Source organism: Salminus brasiliensis, chromosome 19, assembly GCF_030463535.1.
Source record: "Salminus brasiliensis chromosome 19, fSalBra1.hap2, whole genome shotgun sequence".
In the NCBI taxonomy this organism is placed as follows: Eukaryota; Metazoa; Chordata; class Actinopteri; order Characiformes; family Bryconidae; genus Salminus; species Salminus brasiliensis.
In genome coordinates this window covers 30,926,760-30,950,216 of record NC_132896.1, presented here as the reverse complement: position 1 = coordinate 30,950,216, position 23,457 = coordinate 30,926,760, and the positions used below count along the sequence as shown (strand labels likewise).

The 23,457-nt window shown below is 41.7% G+C and overlaps 1 protein-coding gene across 3 annotated transcripts in view; it reads left to right on the top strand.

Annotated features, from left to right (window-relative positions):
* fstl5 (follistatin-like 5) overlaps window positions 1-23,457 on the top strand; it is a 178,200-nt gene that overhangs the window by 127,390 nt on the left and 27,353 nt on the right. For all 3 annotated transcript variants that reach the window (XM_072664010.1, XM_072664009.1, XM_072664008.1), the window contains exons 8-10: window positions 3,897-4,017; window positions 8,204-8,365; window positions 10,891-11,025. In XM_072664010.1, coding sequence (XP_072520111.1) covers window positions 3,897-4,017; window positions 8,204-8,365; window positions 10,891-11,025 — 418 coding nt within the window. The remainder of the gene's footprint in view (window positions 1-3,896; window positions 4,018-8,203; window positions 8,366-10,890; window positions 11,026-23,457) is intronic.

Sequence of the window (23,457 nt, the reverse complement as noted above, 5' to 3'; positions counted from 1 at the left end):
AATTTTGACTGAATATGTCTAAATAATTGCATATTTTCTTAGAATTATGACTAAATATGTCTAGTTAATGGTCTAAGTTCTTGGAATTTTAGCTGAAAATTAATATCTCAAAATAATGGCCTATTTTCCTGGAATTATGACTGAATATGAATACATCTAATTTATGGTCTATTTTCTTGGAATTATGACTGAATATGTCTAAATAATTGTCTAGTTTTTGGATTTATGACTGAATATGAATACGTCCAATTAATTGTCTATTTTCTTGGAATTATGACTGAATCTGTCTAAACAATGTTAAAATAACATTCAGTAACATTTAAAACAAGATAAAAATGAGCTTAGTCTGTAGCTGCACTTGTAAAGAGTCATTCACGTTTACACCACTACCATAAATACAAGTGCCTCCTCATGGACAGGTGTACATGTGCATTTGCACAGACGTAATCTGAGGGAAAGAGACACGTGGACTGAGATATGTGAGATATGTCTCAGGTGAGGCAGAGTTACTCAGCAGCCGTTCTGGAGAGGGGTCTCTCTCGTGCAGCTCCAGCAAAGTTCCATAGTGCAGTAGCAGCAGCGTTCCGGCCCGGAGCTCGAGCGATAGAGCGCCGTTCTCTCCCTGTTCCAGCCAGTGGAGCATCAGCGTGATCCTGAAGCTGCTGTTTTATGGAACAATTGCTACATAATGTTCTTTTAACTTAGCAATACTGAGAGATACAGAGATACTGGAGGTTATAGCAACAGTGACAGTGTGCAGCCCCTCGCCTCTGGGAGCACTGGAACAAATAATTATGCATTCTAATATTAACAGAATAACAGAAGTGCAGGCAGTCATGGGCAGAGCTCGATCTCTACTTGTAATTAACCGCACTGAGAAGGAAAATAAACGGAAGAGAGAGGAAAAAAAACAAAGAGTCAAAAGATTTTCAATCTAGCCGTTCCGTCCTCGTTGTCTCGGGGTGGTGCGGCCTAATCAAATTCCGATCTAATCAGAATGAGGAGAGAATTGGAGCGAAGTCCTCAGAGGAATGGCTGAGCACTTCTCAGCCACAGTGCGGAGCTGCGCTCTCGACGGTGGCGCTGTCTGGTGATTGCCGGGCTGTTGGACTTTGTGCATGTGAATTAATTAGCTCCGGGGCTTTCTCTGGCTTTTCCTGTTTTTTTTTTTTGCTGATGCTGGATTTTTCTTTTGTCTCTGGCGTTCTCCAATTCTGCGGCTGCTATCAGGGCTGCATGCAGAGTCCTGCTGATTTCGGTCCTGTCACAGAGAAGTGATCTAGCTCTCAGATCTGTGGGACGGGTTCTGTGCTTTTCTGATCGCTTTAAAGGCCCGGCAGCTGCTTACACACAGCCATGCACTCCACTGCTGTTCCTGCTTCTGCTGCTGTTCTTCACTGGCAGATGATCACAGCTCTGTTCCTTTAGCAGATGAGAGAAGCGAATTCCACAGCAGCAAATCCTTTACCAAAGATCTTACCAAAGGACTATCTCTCTCTATTTTTCTCTCTCTCTCTCACTATCTCTCTTTATCTCTCTCTCTCTCTTTTTCTCTCTCTCTCTCCCTCTCTCTCTCTGTTTATTTCTCTACTTCTCTCTCTCTCTATTTCTCTGTCTCTCCCTCTCTCTCTCTCTCTCTCTCTCTCTCTCTCTCTCTCTCTCTATTTCTACTCTTCTCTCTCAGTTTATTTCTCTCTCTCTCTCTCTCTCTCTCTCTCTCTCTCTATTTCTCTCTTCCTCTCTCTCTCTCTCTCTCTCTCTCTCTATTTCTACTTCTCTATTTCTACTCTTGTCTCTGTTTATTTCTCTACTTCTCTCTCTCTATTTCTCTGTCTCTCTCTCTCTCTCTCTCTCTCTCTCTCTCTCTCTCTTTCTCTCTCTCTCTCTCTCCCTCTCTCTCTCTCTGTTTATTTCTCTACTTCTCTCTCTGTATTTCTCTGTCTCTCTCTCTCTCTCTCTCTCTCTCTCTCTCCCTCTCTCTCTCTCTGTTTATTTCTCTACTTCTCTCTCTGTATTTCTCTCTCTCTCTCTCTCTCTCTCTCTCTCTCTCTCTCTCTCTCTCTCCCTCTTTCTCTCTGTTTATTTCTCTACTTCTCTCTCTCTCTCTATTTCTCTCTCTATATATATATATATTTCTCTCTTCCTCTCTCTCTCTCTCTCTCTCTCTCTCTCTCTATTTCTCTCCCTCTCTCTCTCTCTGTTTATTTCTCTACTTCTCTCTCTATATTTCTCTGTCTCTCTCTCTCTCTCTCTCTCTCTCTCTCTCTCTCTCTCTCTCTCTCCCTCTTTCTCTCTGTTTATTTCTCTACTTCTCTCTCTCTCTCTATTTCTCTCTCTCTCTCTCTCTCTCTCTCTCTCTCTCTCTATTTCTCTCTTCCTCTCTCTCTCTCTCTCTCTCTCTCTCTATTTCTCTCTTCCTCTCTCTCTCTCTCTCTCTCTCTCTCTCTCTCTCTCTATTTCTCTCTCTCTCTATTTCTCTCTTCCTCTCTCTCTCTCTCTCTCTCTCTCTCTCTCTCTCATACACACACACTTGCTCTCTCTTACCCTCTCTTTCTCCTTTTGACTATCTTTCTCTTTCCTCTTTTTCTTTTCTCTCTTTCCTGTATCCTCTCTCTACCTCTCTACCCCTATCCTCTCTCTCTCTCTCTCTCTCTCTCTCTCTCTCTTTCTCTCTCTCTCTCTCTCTCTCTCTCTCTCTCTCTCTCTCTCTCTCTCTCTCTCTCCCTCTCTCTCTCTGTTTATTTCTCTACTTCTCTCTCTGTATTTCTCTGTCTCTCTCTCTCTCTCTCTCTCTCTCTCTCTCTCTCCCTCTCTCTCTCTGTTTATTTCTCTACTTCTCTCTCTGTATTTCTCTGTCTCTCTCTCTCTCTCTCTCTCTCTCTCCCTCTTTCTCTCTGTTTATTTCTCTACTTCTCTCTCTCTCTCTATTTCTCTCTCTATATATATATATATTTCTCTCTTCCTCTCTCTCTCTCTCTCTCTCTCTCTCTATTTCTCTCCCTCTCTCTCTCTCTGTTTATTTCTCTACTTCTCTCTCTATATTTCTCTGTCTCTCTCTCTCTCTCTCTCTCTCTCTCTCTCTCTCCCTCTTTCTCTCTGTTTATTTCTCTACTTCTCTCTCTCTCTCTATTTCTCTCTCTCTCTCTCTCTCTCTCTCTTTATTTCTCTCTTCCTCTCTCTCTCTCTCTCTCTCTCTCTCTATTTCTCTCTTCCTCTCTCTCTCTCTCTCTCTCTCTCTCTCTCTCTCTATTTCTCTCTCTCTCTATTTCTCTCTTCCTCTCTCTCTCTCTCTCTCTCTCTCTCATACACACACACTTGCTCTCTCTTACCCTCTCTTTCTCCTTTTGACTATCTTTCTCTTTCCTCTTTTTCTTTTCTCTCTTTCCTGTATCCTCTCTCTACCTCTCTACCCCTATCCTCTCTCTCTCTCTCTCTCTCTCTCTCTCTCTCTCTTCTCTCTCTCTCTCTCTCTCTCTCTCTCTCTCTCTCTCTCTCTCTCTCTCTCTCTCTCTTCTCTCTCTCCCTCTCTCTCCTTCTGAAAAAGTTAGACAACAGCAACAACGTTCTCCACATCTGCACCCCAGAATCAGACTGGCTGATAATGCTCACACCCTTTTATTTGCAGATTTATGCAGATGCCTCTGTCTGTCTGTCTGTCTGTGCGTGTGTGTGTGTGTGTGTGTCTGTGTGTGTGTGTGTGTGTGTGTGTGTGTGTGTGTGTGTGTGTGTGTGTGTGTTTTTGATTATTTGATTTTGCCTGATTGTGATTGAGGAGTGCTGTGACAGTGCGCGCTGCTGGGCTGCTGTTTTCTCTCCTGACTCGTGATGTGTTCGAGGCTTTTAGCGGAGCTGTCAGTGAGTCTGCCGTCACTTAGCCTGATTTGTTTGCTTCGCAGGATTTTGGAGATGATGGAAGTCTGTACATCACCAAGGTGACCACTACTCACATGGGCAACTACACCTGCCATGCTGATGGCTACGAACAGCTTTACCAGACACACACCCTGCAGGTTAATGGTAGGTAATGCACACATTTGCATATTCAGGCCCATTTCAACACTTTCATTAGCACCGCAGTTGATCAGAGAACAGATAATGTGGATGATCATGATGATGATAATGATGGTTTATTATAGCAGTGAAAACAGACATCTGTCTTGCTTTTAGTCAGGAAACTTGGGATCTTTTAGGCCTTTGGAGAAGATTTAGTGATGTATTTTAACTAGTCAGATACCATCAAAAGAGCTGTCCTGTTGGTTAAGCCTTCAGTAGCTGAACTGAAGGCCTAATGCCTCAGATCAGTTCTCTCTTACCCTGTTCCTGCACTGTTAATAAAGATGCTACAAAGGATCCTTTGGGGGATGCCATAAAAGAACCACTTTTTAAAAGGAAATTTTATAGAGAATAATTTGTGTAATAGAGATGTGACCTTTAAGTTTCTCTATGAGAAACATGGTTCTTCAAGGAACCAAAAGTGGTTCCTCTATGGCATCACTCAAAGACCCATTTTGTAGGACCTTTATTTTTAAGAGTGTGGAGAGCTACCTTCTCGCAAACTCTGGAACCAACCCAAACTACACCACCTGATCCAACTCATTACTTAGGCCTTGATTGACTGATTAAGGAGGGTTGGATTTAGGTTGGAGTTGAAACCTACTGCATTGTAGACCACTGTCTACAATTAACTACAGCTAATGCTAACCATACATTAGAAGACACTATTTGGAGTGCTCCTCTGTAGATGCTTAATAAACTCTTAACAGAGTATCAATAACAGCATACTATCAGTGCAGTAGCAGCAGGGAAGCATCCGAAGACACTGAGCTAAAAATCCCGAAGATATTCTGTTGGTGCTTTACTGACATTCAGTAGATTAACATTGGCATTTAGGAAATCCAACTGGGTCCCAGTAACAACACATGTACAAACCCACTCAGAGCCCATCTATGCCCATCTGGAAGCCATCTGGAACCAACCCAGCCCACATGCCACCCATATGAACCCCATACAACAAGCATGTTTGCTGGGTACAAGGTGGTCTAATAAAGTGGCCAATGAGTGTAGATTAAATGTTTAGACTTTCTGCAGTTTTAACAGTAAGCAGTCAAATTGGACTGTCCATCCATCCATCCATCCACCCATCTACCAATCCTTCCATCTTCTTATCTGCTTCTTCCTGGTCAGGAACCACTGGGTGCATGGCAGGAATACTCCCTGGACATGGAGCCAGGCCATCGCAGCATTTCCAAACCCAAAATCCTAAAAGCTTCTACAAGAGCCTGCCTTAAAAGTCCTGCTCTCACCTTGGAGTGGGAATCTGATGCAAAAAAAGTGATTTTCCAACGTTTATTCTAAAAATGCCAAGGTGTGTTGTGTTGTCACACCAAAGCATGCTGAGATGTGTGCAGAAGATTCATTAAGTCACCCTGAAAGTGATAATCAACAAAGGATGTGATAATCAGCGCACTCCGAAAAGCTTTGACAACCTAAAACCGGGAAGTTGTTGAAAAGAGGTATTCACCGAGAACCAAATCCTATTTTCCATCAGCAATTAATTCCACTGCGGCGGTCGGAACGGTAGCTGGCATGCCGCGATGTCCCAGAGCACTCGCGGATGCCTTGTTATTAATGACCTTAACGCTCACGCCAATCAAAGTGGGCTTAATGATAAGATCACATTTTAATTGGCTGAAAAACAACTTAGCTGGCCTCAGGAGCTGTTGTCAGGCCATTGATTTCTGGACGTGAGGAAGGAAAAGTTAATTAGCATGACACATGTTGGCCCTTTTGTGCAGGCAGCCAGGGTCTCCCGCCAGCATCTTGCTAAATTATGCACCATGACAACCAGGAGCCATGGCATATTTTTTGCAAGGTGCTCGTTTTCTGTTTCACTGCTGGGTTGCAGAGGCTGCTTCTCTACTGAGGCTGCTTTGCTACTGTTACATGTGCCTGAGTGTCTAAGGCTAGCCTTACAGCATTCACTTGAACCCTCATACAGAGCGACGGCTTTTGATCCGTCATTTTGAGTAATGCGTGGCAGCTGGTTTATGTCCTAGCAGCTTAACACAGCTGACACAATTATTGCAATAATTGCTTGATGTTGTTGCATTTAGCTCTTAAGGTCGACTGTGCTATGAACATGCTAAAGCTCTAACAGAAAAAAGCATTAAAAAAAGATTGAAATGCAAATATTTCATATATGTATTAAATGTATATAAGGAGTTGTTAAGCTAAAGGTAGACTGCAGAAAATGCTATCAAATTCATCAAAGCAGCGTAACGGCCAAAACAGACCTAAATGCAGCGTTAAACTGAATTGCATTTTCTATCAACATACAACTTTTCTCACTGTGTTCAAACTGCAGCTCTCTATAACTTACACTCATCTCACACACAGACTCAAAACCTAATATCAGGAAAAACTGTACCATAGGATTTTATCATGTTGCCGTGGCGACGCCACTGTCTCTGAATCACTCAGAAATGGAGAAATGGAGTTTCTGTAGCTTTTTTATCCAAATGTGAGCACAGTATGTTCTGACACAGTGTAATAAAAAAGTAAACTTTGCTGTTAGTTGGAGGCGACCCTGCACAAGTTAGCATGATCTCAGCGTTTTCAGGGTTTAACGTGATGTTTTGACAGGGCCTAAATTACTCTTAGCTCTAATATTAATGGTTCCCTACCGTTAATTGCTAATCAGTTTCATTTACTTTGGAAGCTAAATTAACTTTGTAGCACCTGTCCATTCGTCCGTCCATCAATTTGTCTATCTATCTATCTATCTATCGATCGATCGATCGATCGATCGATCTATCTATCTATCTATCTATCTATCTTTTTGTCTGTCTGTCTGTCTGTCTATCTATCTATCTATCTATCTATCTATCTGTCTATCTGTCTGTCTGTCTGTCTGTCATGTACTGTATGTTTATCTATCTATCTGTCTGTATGTCTATCTATCTATCTATCTATCTGTCTGTCTGTCTGTCTATCTATCTATCTATCTATCTATCTATCTATCTATCTATCTATCACTGTGTCTAGCTACTCTCTCTCTCACACACACACACACACACATACCTATGGGAGACAGGAAGCCAGAACAGATGGCAGAGGATGTACTCACCCCCTACTGTCGATGTCTAACACACCCACAGCGAACAAAAAAAAAAAAAAGAGGAAGCACATGCTCCCCTCCAAATGTCCTCAGTCTAATGCATCACTCTGCCACTCTCTCCTCCTGACTGGCCTCAATTAGAGATGACAATAATACATCTGTCAACACAGAGCTAGCACTACCCGTCACATTCAATACTATACATCCCGCCTGCTTACACACATGTCCAGGGTACAACTGTGCCTTTGTGCAGTGACCTGCCAAGCTGCCAAACCTGGCGCTCCTCGAGTTGACCTTGACTCTTGTGCTAAATCTATCACTGTTTGTGTCGGATTGGGTCTTCAGGCCTGCAGCTGAAGAGGTGTAACCAAAGAAAACCTGGAAATTTGGCAGAATGTCTCCAACTGTTTCTATAGGAAATATATATATATAATTTAAATAGAAGGACAGCATGTTCAAGACCTTTTGCCATCTGTGCTTCTAGACTACTGCTTTTGGCAGTGATGTGCAAACTTTTCATTAACCGATTGCCAAGTTCCTGAGGCGCTACCGCACAGTGACCCCCAACTTCCAAATGACTTTTCTCTTACGGAAGAGGAAGGGTTCGTATAAAGGGACCCTGTTAAAAGAAGGAAAGATGATTAATTGTTCTGCTTTTCGCTGCCTTTCTCCCCTGTGCACCTCTCTTCCTGAAAGAAAGCTCCCAAAATCAATGGCTCTCCGTTTAAAAAAATCAATGGCTCCTCAACAACAGGCTTCTCTGCTATTTATCCAGCTCATTTGTTTGGCCGCCGCTCTGCTGGTGAGCACATAGAGCCGATTTGGTGCCACACACAGGATGCTGGAAAGCTCTCGCCGTGTCATTGATACCATGCTCGCGTGTGACTGGAATTCCAAATGAACTTGGCATCCAGTCCCAGAAAGAGGCTTTCGTTCTCCTTTCATGCACAAGCAACCAGGAGGCCATGAAGGCTCATTCATTTCCTCACTCCCTCACCTACTCATACAAGCTTCCCGGACTTGCTCACTCATTCATTGACATGCTCTCTCTCACTCTCTCTCTCCTTTATTCTCTCTGTTCCTCAGTTCCACCAGTTATCCGGGTGTATCCTGAGAGCCAGGCGCGGGAACCCGGGGTCACCGCCAGCTTGAGGTGTCATGCTGAGGGCATTCCTGACCCACAACTGTCCTGGCTGAAGAACGGCATGGACATCGCCACTAAACTCTCCAAGCAGCTCACACTGCAAGGTGAACTACATTGGGGCACTATGTCATTCTCACTACAGCTAATAAAGCCTAGTTATGACTCATATAATGAGTCTTCGAATGCTTTAGGCAGCACTTTTAAAGGATGTCATCTATATTGTCACTTCGTAGTCACTCTATAATCAGAGATTTCCATTAGTAACATTGCAGTAACATCGCAATCATATGACAATTGACAGAAAATTGCAGTACATTTAGAGGAGCCTGGGCAGCTGATCCAAGATCTCTGCATTTCATTCATTGTGCAGGATTTGTAACCCCACAGAAATTAGCAGAAATTGCTCTGTAATGCAGACCTTGGTAGACTTTTATGTTTATGTGTCAGCATTGGTATCTGCATTAGTAAACTGGCAGTTTTCATGGTGGGTTAGGCCAGACACAGAGGGATGAACACTTACAGAGATGGGTCCAATGCAAGCAGTTTATTAGCAAAACTCAAGAGAATACAAAGGAGCAAAATAAAGCAAAAGAAGCAGCAGCTACAGGACATAAACATGAACACAACACAAACGCGACAAACAAGAGGGCAATAAACAAAACACACCTGAGACTGGGGGTTTAGCTGGAGGACCAGCTACTAGGCAAGAACCTGCACTGCTGCGTGAGCGTGGGTCGCCTAGCTTGAATGGCCGGGCGAGCGAGAGCGAGGACGTAGATCAGAAGCTGGCCATAACACACCGTGAGCAGTAATGGGAACCTCTCGGGCTAGCTCAAGGTTCCAAACAATGCAATTCTCAGCCTCGAACTAAGCATTGAGGCTCCTCAAGTTCCTCCCGCCTCAACATGCATCAACATGACTCGACACACTGAATCAAACATGAACACAAATGAACCATGAACCAATCATGAACTGAAACACTGAAAACAATGAAAACATAAATGAACTAGAACCGAGTTTCTGAATCGACACACATTAACTGAAATACAACAGAAGTCCTTATGGGAGCCTGTGGGCGGCGATAGATAGTAATACTACTGAAATAGAAATAGTAGAAGATGTACTAAAAGATCTTCAATAAATGGATTTGATTGAAAAGATTTATGTCTCACTCCAAGCTAACCATTCTAAAACGAATCATGCTTTTAAAAACCTGAACTACCAGCATTCTAAAACTAGAGAGGACACACTGATATAACTTTTGATATAACCTTCTTGTGTACCATCAAAGGTATAAGATCCTTTTGGAGAATGTTTTGGAGGTTCTCCAGTTTGAAACTGTGGAAGAACCTCTTAAGGTGATTTGAGGAACCTTCAAAGAACCTTTTTCTTCTAAAAACCTTTTCTAGAAGCTTCCTTAAAGCACCTTAAGATGTTCCTCCACAGTTTCAAGACTTCCAAATGTTCCCTAAGGATCTTATGCTTTTAGCAGTCAACTCGGTTTCAGAAAACAATGTACATGTTTAGCAGGAACAAAGGGTTTTTCACTGGGCCTTCAGACAGCTGAAGCCTTCTGGTTGTTGTGGATTAGTTTGTCAAATGGGTTTGTGGCATTGGAGGAGTGACCATTGTAACATGAAGAGCCTTGTGCCTTTTTAAATTTTCTCCAAATTCAACACTGACTTTTTTCCATTGTTAAAGTTTGTAGGTGAAAGTACAACATCAGTACAGAAAGGACTAAGTTTAACCCATTATGCTCATGACATTTATTACAGCCTAAGGATTATGAATTGGTAACTACATGCAAAGCAGTGCAAACTGTCTAAGTTGTTCCCAAGTTACAATAGTCTGGTGAAAAAGCCAGTAACCACCAGTGGTTCTGCAGAGTTTAAGAGGTTAACGTTTAATATGTGGTCCCGTGAAATGCTCCTCAAAGTTCAAATGGATGTTTCAGTGTACCGATCTACACCACAATGGCACAATAGCAAGGCCTTTTTTGACACTTACTACATTTACATTATGCAATTTAGCTGACACTCTGATCCACAGCAACTTACAAGGTTGCTCATATTACAAAAGTGGGCCAATGTAGTGTTAGGAGTCTTGCCCAAGGACTCTTATTGGCAACCCAGGCCAGGAATCAAACCCTATTCGCCCACATGGTGAGGTAGCTCACTGGCAGGTATTGGTGTTATCTGTCGGGACATACCTACCACTTAATATGTTGTATCCCACACAAGCTAATGGCTAAAGTCTGTCTTTAAGTCATATAAAGTGCTCTAACATTTTGTTGATATGAAGAACTGGCAGATCTAGAGCCTTTTCTTACCAAGAACCCTCCCACTGGCTCTATCATAAACAAAAACAGTCCTCCTTCCCAAAGGCCATCTTTTAAACCAAACTCAAAGTGACAACTTGGGAGCAACTTGATTTTTTTGGCCTCCATCAAAAACACCTTTACTGTCCCATTAGGGGGACTAAGTGAAATGGAATTGCTCCAGTTCTGGAGTGTAGAGATGGCAGCAGAAGAGCTGTAGAACGAAGATATCTGTCTTCTGTACTCTTTGTTCTTCTTACTTTTTTTGTCTTCTCTGACCCCCCCCCCAACCCCCTCTCCAAAATAAAACAGCAAATGGAAGTGAGGTGCACATCAGCAATGTTCACTTTGAGGACACTGGCGCCTACACCTGCATCGCCCGTAATGAAGCCGGCGTGGACGAGGACATCTCCTCTCTTTTTGTGGAAGATTCAGCCCGGAAGACACGTATGTTTAAGTCATGATGTACTTCTCAAATCCCCCTATAATGGGGCCTCACTTTTTAGCATAGTGCTGCATTATTGATCTGGCTGTGCATGAATAGTTGATAGCCTTCAAGTGTAATAATAGAACAAGGATTCAAATAAGTTTCCATTGATCAAAAATGCCCTTTTATGTGGCCTGTGGTGCAGACTAAGATGTAATTGCTGTCAGCAGTTTGATAATGGTCAGAAAATATCAATGCCTCAAACTTAAGACGATTGCTTGGAAATTAGGGGCCAGTGTCCCAGATCCTGATAAAGTGTAAACTTAGATTTAAACCTACAATTAAAACCAGGCTTAATCCATGTCCATACACATATCGAGAGCTACTTAGCGTGAGAGTGGCTTAAAAAAGTCCCAAAATGTTAAGAACTCCTAAAGAGCTATAGCACCATAAATAGCTATAATTAGAGAAGATACTGAGAGGCTTTGTATCTCAGTCAGATAAGCCATAACATTAGTACCGTTCTAACACTGCTTATCTTCATCTACAGTAGCATCTGTCAAGGGGTGAAGATATTAGACAGCAAGTGACCAGTCAGTTCTTGAAGGTGTCTTTGACAAGAACCAAACTGTGATGTTCTAGACAACTGGGTCAGAACATACTCCAAGAAAGGACAACCGGTGAGCCGGCGACAGAGCCATGGGCACCCAAGGCATATTGATGTGGTCCATGGAGACCCGACCTCAAAGCTTACAGGACTTAAAGCTGATGCCAAATACCATAGGACGCTTTCAGAGGTGTCCCGTGACTCTACTCAAGTCCATGCCTGGTCAGATATATTATGGTGGCACAAATGGGGGCGTACTCAGTATTACACAGGTGCTACTAATGTTGTGCCTGATTGGAGTATATCTAATGCTGAAACAGTGGTGTTAGATTGCTAGCTTAGCCTAGTGTTTACAGAAGGGATTGGCTCGGGGCTAGTAGAGCAAGTTCCTGACATTTTCCCAAAGGTGGTAGACACATCAAGCCCTCCAGTACTTGAAAGAGTCTGACACTTGCAGGCCATTAGCCAGACACTTCCTAAAGCATGGTATTGCTGTTCTCGGTAGTTTGCTTTCCACAACACTTCACATGCTAATGCTGCTAAAGGAAATGCAATTTTGTTCAGACACTTGAATCATATATAGATGAAAAGAGCGTGGAGAAGATAACGGTCTGAAAAATATGTTGGCATTAGCTCGGGGCCAGAATTAGCATAAGCAATGGTCCTCTTGCAACCTAGCAGCTATCTTATATAACATATCTTTTCATATCGCATAGAGCAGTTACAGATCCATAAAGGCTTCCCATGTGAATCAAAACACAGCATCTGACCTCTCAAACATTTTTTAGTTGCATGTCTCAGAGTGAAGCAAGACCTTCTACACAAGCATTGCATATTCAACTAGATGGCGGAGGCAGTTATTTCTTCTCACTTTTCATGTCTAAGCCATGTTGGTTGATCTATAAGTGCCATCATTCCTTTATAGGCTTACAAAACCACATATGAAATGCATACAGCTCATCTAAGAATGCTGATAGTCTGAGGGGTGGTATACACAATATGTCCAAATGGTTCCTCTCAAGGTTTCTTCTTTCAGCTCTGAGGGAGATTTTCCTTGCCACTGTCGCCGTTGGCTTGCACATTGGGGGTCTTCGATTTTTTGTCTTTTTATGTTAGCGATTTGTTTTTGTGTGTCTTTTACTTTTTTACAGCAGTTGTAAAAAGCGCTATGCCAATAAATTTGATTTGATTTGATTAATTAATGGGTTCAGCTACTTTTAGTTGCAAATGCACATACACACACAGCTTGTCTAGTCCCTGTAGACAAGTACTGTCAATAGAATAGGACTCTCTGGAGAAGATAAACATGAACCTATTGGCACCATGCTGCCTAATGCCAGGTGTGGGCTAGAGGGGTATAAAGCCCCCCAGCATTGAGCTGTGGAGCAGTGGAAGAACTGTGTTCTGGATGATGCCTTATCCAATATGTTTTGGATGAGTTTGGGAGTTGAAGATAAGGTGGGGTGGTGAGCATCCAACATCCTGACCTCACTCTCCAATGCCGTTGTCGCTGAATGCAATCAGATTCTCACAGCAGTGCTTCAGAATCTAGGATAAACTCTTTTTTAATACCCTTGATTTCAGAAGAAACATTGAATGAGCAGCCGTCCCAATACTTTTGTCCATATAGTGTAGGTACCATTAGCCTTTGGCAGCTTATATGTGGGACATACAGTTCAAAGAAGGTTATTGTAGGACCTCATGTGATATTTAGTGATGCAGGTGCACTTTGTGCTTCACTCAACAGTCAAAGGCCAAGCTTTCTCCGTCTGATTGTCATGTAAGGGATTTGGGAGATGTAGTCCACAGACAGAGTTCAGAAGGTTGGGTTTGGTAGTTCAAGGGGATGCGAGGGCTGCGAGAGTTGCCTGGCAGTGCCCTGTACAAACAGACAGAAGGGTTCCGACATGGGTCAGGCAGCTTGAGACGTGGCCTGCGTTCCGCCGGCATGCATAATGTATGAGGAAGCGTTTTTCCCTTTACAGTGCAGTTCTGCCCACTCATCTGGAGTCTGCTAATCCTTGCACTTTGATCTCTGCTTTGGCGGGAGAACTCCCCCTCCAGCTGGTCCACACTCGATTCTTCCTCCTGGCTTTGCTATCATTAACACTGCAGCCTTCACTGGCTGACAGCTTCTTTAACAGCAGACTCACAGCCATATACACAACACTGTATACAAGCCAGCACAGTTATGTGAAAATATTAGGACACCCTATAAAATCCTTTGTCTTTTTTAACATGTTTGAACATCTGGGCCTTTGATCATCAATTGAACTACTGAAGAAATGCCTACAAAATGCCTACAATTAGAATCAGGTGCAGTACATCAGCTGCAGGTGATCAGAAAGTGGTTAGAGAGGATTATGGAGGAGCCTGTTTTATTTCAACCTCAGACATTTAGTTTGGTTTGCTCTTGATTGCCGAATGAAGTCAGTTGGATCACCACGGACAGATCTCTCTGAGGCCTCAAAAATAAGGTTGTAGATGCATATGAGTCTCAGAGCAGTTAGAAATCAGCCATTCCACTATATAGTTATCTTAACTGGCAACCAAAAAGTTTTGTCCATGGGTTCCATGTTGGCCCTACGTGCCCACCAGGGTCAGTGATGGGATCAGGAGTGGCTAAACACAGGCCCCATCTGAGTTGTACACTGCACATGGGGCCTAGATGGGACCCATGTGAGATTAGGGTGGGCTATAACGATGAGGCCTACTTGGGAAGCCCAACTGGGTTCCGGCAACAGCACATGTATAAAATCACTCAAAGCCCATGCCCAACTGGAACCCACCTAGCCCATGTTCCACCCATGTGAGCCCCACATGAGTATGTTCCTTCCTAAGTCTGGGACAATTACCAACCCCCAATACCTTTTGATCACACATTCCCTCTATCTTCTAGCCAGACAATATGGTCTGAGGTACTATGACTAATGATTAATGTCCATGTGACCATTAAGCATGCTGCTTCAAGTACTGGGTGAAGCACCAACTATCACTGTGCTCCATGCTGGGGGCCTCATACCCTACCCCTCTATCCCACACCTGGAACCTATTGGCAGTGTGGTGCCAATATGTTCATGTATATCTGCTCCAGAGAGGCCTATTTTATTGGCAGTACTTCTCTACAGGGACTAGACAAGCTGTGTATGTGTGCGCACATTTGCACATCCTTGTCAGCAATGGGTGCAACTTTAAGAATGCATTCATTAGAAAGGGTGTCCACAATTGGAGAGCCATATGGAACTGCTGGAAAGACCTACAGAGAATGTTCTGTGTATTGTAGATGTCTTACTAATAGACTGCTGTACTGTAGCTCCAGCCTGACTGGTCTTGAGCAAGCATCTCCAAGACAAGCTGTACAATCTTCCAAGATTTGCAAAAGCAAAGAGGAGCTAAACCATGGATATTTCATGCTGTGTGTTTTCTTGCATCTCTTTAATCTTCTGTGTTTGTTCCCATTATGCACAAGCTGCTCATCTCAAAAACATCTCATAAACAGCCTAATGTAATGTGAAAGCAAAGAAGATGTTCCTTTGTAAAGTTTCTGTTCTGATGTAGATAAAAAATAATAATAAAACTGTCTGAGAACCATTACCACAAAAAGGCATGATTGAAGTAATGCGTATCTCAGGTATAATCACGCTCATCTGTTCAAAAGAACAGAGAAAATGTCGTTGCCATGACTCAGAGTACAAAAACTCTGGCTTCAAGGCAATGAGACGAACACCAGTAATTCAAAAGCCTCCAACAACAATAATGCCGCTCTCCAGTTGGTGGATGAATAATAGGGTGCCAGGGCGAGGAATCATCATGAGAGGAACAAGACACAAAAGAACAGATGCAAATGAAGAAATGCCCCAAAAGCTAAGAATATGCATTGTCTAACAGACTGCCCTGGAGTGCACACTTGAATTATTCGGTGACACCCTGGGTACTGCTCTAGTCTCACAGAAAGTTCCTAAGTTGGCTAGTCATTTGTCAACCTATCACAGCCCAGATCCATTCGGTTGTTGTTTATCTGGACCTTGCTGTCTATCTCTTCTCTGGCTCTGCGTTTGCTGTCAGGATGATCTCATTGCACACTATAATTTGGTGTTCCACACTGACACCCACGGAGCCCAGGAAAGTAGCACTGGCATTAGCCTGCCATGGATATGCCAAATGTGCCCACCTTCACTGTCCACTGTTCCACCACTTGTGTCCTCTGAGGATACTCTTTAAAAAGAAGGTGCCACTGGAGGGATTCCATAGAAGAACCAGGTTTGGTTGCCTGAAGCAGCCTGTTCTCAAGAGGAGTCTGTGTCTGTCTACAGATGTGACTAAAAGACCATTTCAGGATTTGTACAATGTGTACTTAATATAGACTCACCCTCGAACATCTGCACTAATTACTGAAGCAACCCAGACACCCAGAAATCAAACCATCTGAACAGGGAATGATACAAACAAGCAGTGAAATTGTATTACCTGAACCTAAACTTAACCCTAAACCTAATCTACTACACCTAAACCAATTTCTAACCTCAACCTAACCTAAACACGACCTATCCCTCACTCTGACTCTCACCCCAAACTTAATTTTCACTTTATCTTAACCTAACTCTGTAATAGCAGTGGTCAGATGTAATGAATCTGAACAGTCCAGAGTTGTACTGTAGATCTCCAGGACCAGAACTGAGCACTCTTAAAAATGAAGATCCTTCAAATGGTTCTTTGAGCGATGCCATAGAAGAACCACCTTTGTTCCACTAAAATACCATGCCTGCAACAGACGATAAAAAGGTTCTTCAGACCTTTACAAGGTTCTTCTTTACACTCACACATGGCTCTTCTCAAAATAACCATCCAGTTTGCTTCTGCAAGGAAGTGAAAGTGGTTCGTCTCAGGCATCCCTCAAAAGAACTCTCCCCCTCTGACGTCTTCATTTTTGAGAGTGAAATGTGGCCGAGAAGCTTTTTAGACAGCTGGAGGAATCAATATTCATCTGTGGGAGGAAAAAAAAGGCTTGATATCAGAAAAATTCTTTTACATTTGGCTGGAAGCCAAAAACTGCACAAGTTTGTCAGTCATGTTTGGCCTCTTTTCTGCCAGACCAGACAAATGCATACAGAAATGCAGAAGGGAGGGAAAAAAAAGAAAAGATGTGAAATGTTTGCGGACCATTATTGATTTGAGTGGGTTCAAATGATTGAAAAAACCTCTGGAGCGTTCCATTAAAGCAGCCCCTACAGTTGACTCAGAGAAGAAATCACAGAAGCCCACTGAAGCTCCAGAGCCAGGCGGCGTATGAGTGCACCTGAAAACGTGCTGGGTTCTCTACTTTCTCCTTTGCTTATGTGCAGGTTTTATTGGTTAAGTCACAGGCCTGCCACTATAGGCTAAGAAAACAATTATTTACCCTCCGTCATTCCCGTCTACCTGACAGAGCGCTCTGCAGTACTTACCAAGCAGGACATTTCAGCGAGACTGAGCTTTTCGCTGGATTTTCCAGACGCAATTATAGAAGCGTTTGAAAGCTTTTTCAGTTCTCCAGCTCTCCTAGCGCTCAGTAGGACTGGGTGTCGTCTGAGACAGCCTATTTTGGCTTCAGCTCGGGATTTTCACAAGTGTTGATATGTGGGTTTAAGCCTGCGAAAGCAGCTCCAGCAAAATTGCACTACACGAACGCTAACACATTTAAACATGGAACTGCAGCAGAGTTGTGATTGCTAGCGGACGTATTGAAAATCCATTCGGTTCTTACATTTCTTATAAAAATTCAGAATTCTCAGCAGCATCAGGACAGTTGTGTTTTTTTATAGATGTTGTTCATCAAATTCTTCCCTTTTTCCCAATTTGTTACAGCCAATTAACCCACAAATGAGTTTTCAGCCTAGATTTGAAAATTGAGACTTGTCACACACTTGTATGTATCAACTTCATGGTTTCACTCTTGTGATTTCACAAGTGTGTCTCAATGGCTGTAAAAGTACAAGCAGCAGTTTGCATGAATGCAAATGACCCTTTGACATACCAAAGAATAGGTTGCCGCTAGGAGAATTGGCACAACAGGCAGCTTGCTTTGGTGTGGTACCAGTGGTCCCACACATTGTTCAATAAGTACAATGACTGATTCAGAGTGAGAGGGACTACACAGAGTCAGGCCCCAGGCACTCGTCACGATTAGTTTTCCATTTCTGTTGCAGAGCTAATTAGAGTTTGACTTTGGCCGCTACCTGATAGGCAGCCACAGTGCGCCTCGCTCCGCTGCCTTTCTGACCACTGGCGCTTTCACCAAAAGTGTCGCATAAACAAATGCTGGGTGCAGCCTTGCTGTTTGGAACAACTACGCCTGAAAGAGCTGGAACTGAGTCTTGTGGCTGCGCTCTGTTTGACCTATTGAGGGACCAAATGCTGGCTTGCGAAAGTGTCAAGTAAAACAAATGTGGAGAAGCAAATTCAAGTAAAGCAGTCCAAAAAATCGAAAAGGGAACTGTGTACTTGCAGATTACAGCCTTTGATATTTATTTCCCAGTAAGCTCACATGAATTGGCCTGTGCAGATATGCAGCAATTGCAGACATATTCTTTACAGGATGTTGGAAAATTCACATTACTACTAGTAGAGATGTTGTTGTAGAGTGTCCAGTTTAAAATAGTGTCCCTGATGATTATGCTGTTAGTATTCAATGCTATATTAAACCTATACTTTTAAAAACAGTAGCCTGCTCTCAAGAGTAATTCATAAATATGTGACTAAAAGATCATTTCAGGATTTGTAAAATGTGGACTAAATATAAATCCATTCTCGAACTTCTGCAGCAATTACTTACAACACCTAGAATTTAAACTAACTATCTGAACAGAAAATTATACAAACTAACCTAAACTTAACCCAAAACCTAAACTTAATCTACTGCACCCAAACCTAAACCTAATTCTAACCGTTACCTAGCATAAACTTAACCTAACCTCCACCTCAACCTAAGCCTAAATTTTACCTAACTTTTACCTAATTCTAACCATAACCTAACCTACCCCTAAACCTAAACTTAACCTGCTACACCTAAATCTGAACTTAAACCTAGCCTACTACATCTAAACCTAATTCTAACCATTACCTAGCATAAACTTAACCTAAACTACACCTCAACCTAAACCTAAACTTAACCTTCTACATCTAAACCTAATTCTATCTCTAACCTAACCCACACTAAACCTACTGCACCTAAACCCAATTCTATCTCTAACCTAAACTTAACGTAACCTACACCTCAACCAAAACCTAAACCTAACCTAACTAACACCTAATCCAGAATCTAACCTAAACTTAACCCCAAACTTAACCATAGTAGAAGGTGAAATTCTGTGTAGAATGCTGTGGCGGTGTTGTTTTCTCAACTCATCTTCGAGTACATGACAGGCTGAGTTGTGTGTATTTAGCAAAACAGCACCACCCTTGGACAGGAGCTCCTTGTGAATTGTGTAATATGTACGAATGTGTTCGTGCAAATGTTACAAATGTTTAGATTGAAAAGGTGCTTTAAATGGTGACAGATTTGAGCAATACCATGCCATTGTTCTTCAACTTTTGATTCCCTTAAGAACTATTTTGTAGTAGAGATTTGGGAGTGTGAATAACCTTTTGAAGATCTGAAGAACCTTCGCTTGATGGAACCAAAAGTGCTTCTTCTATGGTATTGCTCAAAGAACCATTTAAGGAAATAATCTGCCACAAGGTCAACAGTAGTTTAAGAACATGCCAAAATAAATCCAGCCTAATAGTGTGACCCTCAACACACTGTTTACACAAAATTCATAGATTGTTAAATGAATAACTGACTATAAATAAGAACACATTTGTGGGTGGATTGAAAAGAATTGGCAACGATTCACATGCTCTTATCAGATCATTGATGGCACCTACGATGGTACTGACAAGTTTTGGCACCACTGGTCAACATTTCTGTGAGTAGCTAAATGAGGAGAAGATGTTTAGGTTGATTGAGGAGACCAAGGCTGATCTCCAAAAGCAATAAATTTTGAGCAAGACTAGTGTATTGTTTTTGTTTTGTACAATTTTAGAGTGAAAAAAGATAGAATAACCATGTAAAGTTTGGACACCCCAAGAGATTTGAACTGTATGGGTCTGGCTACAAAAAATAGGTACAACTTAATACTTTCCAAAGGGAATGTAATTAAGTACTGACTGAATTAATGTACTGAACAAACTTTTGCTTCAGACCATTTTCCTTTTTATCTTGTTATTTTGAAACTGTAACAGGTGGATATTGGGGGAAAAATTGAAAAAAATATCCTGCTTAAAATATGAAAAAATCGAATGTCATTTCAAGGATAGCCAAACTTTTGCATATTGCTGTATTTGCGACACACAAACTCCTCTATACTAGATCTCTGTATATTTCAGTAAAAAAAAGAAATACATCAGTTTATCAATTTGACCATGGAGCATCACACAACCTGTAGAAACTCAGTTCAGTAGGTGAGTAGTGGGGGTTGCAGTGGTAATAGAGAATCACATGCAGAGACCAAAATGAGGAGAATCGAGTCAGACGGCATCAGAAATTGTGGTCTGAGACTGAGGATTGCTGTGAAGATTGCCATTTCATTCTTATGTAGATGATGTCTTGAAGGTAATACACTAGCTACTCTCAATGTTCTCAACCTATTACATTTTTAAAGCCATGAAGGTTTTGATGTATTCCGTCTGTATATTGTCTGAGAATTGCCTGTGCTCAGAATGTGTTCACATTCATCAAATCATATGGCTTTTATCAAATTCTTCATATTCATATTTCACACAAGGCTACTGATCTTTTACTAAACATCAGAAAAAACAGACTTGATTATGAATAAGCATGAATATGAGTCGAAATTGGGCACTGCTACAAGTTTTGTTCAATTACTGATCAGAAGAAACCCTGTGGCCTTTTTTAGGATATAAAATGTAGTTTTTGAAAATGAAAAAGTTAAGCCTGCTTTGAAAAAGTAAGGCTATCCTGGCCACTTTCTGATTTTGTGAAACATCTTAAATACAGTAAATATATGTGATACTTCTCATTGTGAGATTGTTGGAAGAATACGGTAAGAATATAATCTTGGTGCTCCAAAAAGTCCAATTTTGGAGCATTCCCTTTGGGCCATTCATCCTGAAATTGGGACACAATATAAAAAACAGCTGCATGATTCATATAATGTCAACAAAACATTTGTGAAACACCCTGAATATAGTAAATATATGTTACAGTTCTTATTATGAGGTTGTTGTAAAAATGTGGTAAGATTATTTTTTATTACTTGTACAGTACTGTGCAAATGTTTAGGCACCTGTGAGTGTATGTAAGAAGTCACAAAAAGGTTCTCATCTGTACAGCAAGTGTTTATTCGCTTAGTAAAACAATAATATTCTAAATAATACAAGTTTCTCTCATGGGGGCATCCAGGAGAAATATGGAACCAAGCTTTGTTCTTCAGATTAGCTCAGAAGATCTCAACTCCTTTTTTTTAGAATGAGACATTCTTGTTCCTTTTCATTGTATTTCTGACTGACAAGTCTGACAAGTAAAATAATCTTAGTGAACTTACTAAAGATAATTTTGTTTATTTTAGATAAAATGCCTTAAATCAAGCAAAAAACAAAATAATCTAAAGGTCTTTTTTGAGATTTTGAGGTTAAGTACTTTTTCCACTTTAATAATAAACCATTTTTCACTGCTGACACACAAACACCTTGGAAACCTTGGAAGGAAAAAGTAATCTTAACTTTTAATGTAAGAAAATAAAAATATTTTATTTTAAAAATTCAAAAAACATTTGGAGCATTTCTATTCGTCCATGATCATGAAATTGGGACATAATATAAAGAACAACTGCACTATTCATATAATGTCAAATATTTTGAGATATGAGAGATATGAGAGTTTGGCTTGACAGCAGTGATTTGATGCATTGTCTACATTGTAACAATTACAATTATATTTTTGGATTTACATAAGACATTGCTTCTTTCTCTGCCTCAGCTTCTCCGGCCAGGTCAGACAAAATGTTCCCATTGTTGTTGCTCCCAAACATGGATGAGCAGCAGTGTGATATATGAGGCGTGTATATGATCAGAACTCTCCAAATCTCCCTGCCTGGTGATGAATAGCATCAATACCCGGTGTTATTGGAAAAGACTGGGCCTGCACAGATCTCATCTTTTTAAACCACCTTCCCTGTCGACTACACCGGTGGAGCCCAGATTTTTCCCACTGCTACCTTTCACTCGTTCCTTCATTGTGGTTCTCTCATCTGCAATTTTTTAATTTTATTTCTGGTGGTCTCATCTAACTTTTAATGAGCATGTTCCTGAAAAAAAGTTTGCATGAAGGTATATGAAGGAAGGAAATGACTCAGCACTTTTGATACCCAATGCTGGTTCAGCTAGCACTTCAATTCTTTGAGCACTTACGGCGAGAACAAGAGAGAGAGAGAAAGAAAGAATACCATGGGTAAGATTAGAATCAGAGCTGAACTGTGGGAGATTACTTTGCAGACCGCTGTGCGATAGAGGTGGGAGGAGAATTAGACAGAAGGAGAAAGGTGAGGAGGCGTTCGAGGTCACGTCGCTGCAATCTGGAGGAGAGCACCACCGCACAGTAGAATAATGCGGTTTCGCCCATTATTGCCGTTAATGTAGCGGTCATTTTTCGATAATGAGGCAGATTCATCAATTGAACGTTGCCCTGACAAATGGCATCCATAAATAATAATGGCACATCTGTTGTGTCTGCTTTTCTGGATAATGGCCATCGGCTTCATGATGTAGCTCGAAAAGTTGGCGCCAGGACCAGATTCTGCCCCCTTTATGGACCAGGAAAAGCTCATTAATCCTGTACTGAAGTGCTCTGGGAATTATTTGAGAGTTAATTGTGCAGTGCATTCCTCTTCATGCTCCGTAGCCGACTGATAGCTGTAAGAACGGTTTTATAGGTTTTAAATTATTAGGCATTTCAGTTATTGATTTTAATGCGAGAGTGATCATGATATATCCTGATTGAAATGTAGGAATAAGGGTCTAATGCTAACAGCATTACAATTTACACATACAATAAGTTCTCAGGTCCAAGCAAGCTGGCCTCAGTGCGAACAAGTGTTAGCGATGTAGCGCAGATAGCGTGTGAGAACACTTTTTAATTGATGATTTAATGCACCAATCTAGTTTTCTAAAGGAGAGCGTGGAGAATCATCATGCAGTCTGAAATGTTGGGGAGAATCTGTATGGTGTTGGTGGAACAGAATATGAAAACAGAATATCAATGGTCATACAGTGTCTGGCCACTTTAATGAAAACCCCAATCTTGTTGGCTCGCTGGAGACCAGCTCTTTTCTTGCACAGTGTGTTTTAGCTATACTCATCGTCTGGTGGACGATTTCTGACTACAGGCCCACTGTTGGTTGGATATTGTTGGTTGGCAGGGTGTTCTTATCCCAGCAACATCTCCAGCAGCTGTGCTGTGCTTGAAACATGCCATGTCAATGTCAGTTGTCACTGCTGCACTGGGAATGGTCCAAATCACCTGGTCCAAGTGATGGTCCAGTACTAGCCCCTTTCTACTGATGAATATGTGACGGATATTGGGATGGTTGCAGTCAATTATTGTAAACCTATGACGTGCATCTACGGTACTGATCCACAAAACAAAGAGATTTTTCAGCATCAAGGAAAGAGTAGAAAACATATTTTTAACAGAAAACTACTCAGAAACCTCAATCCTAAATATTAAATCAGATATTTGAGTGTCTAGTGTGTGTCTAGCTTCCATTCTTCTCAGGAGACCCTGCAAGGAGATCTTTCCACACCTCCA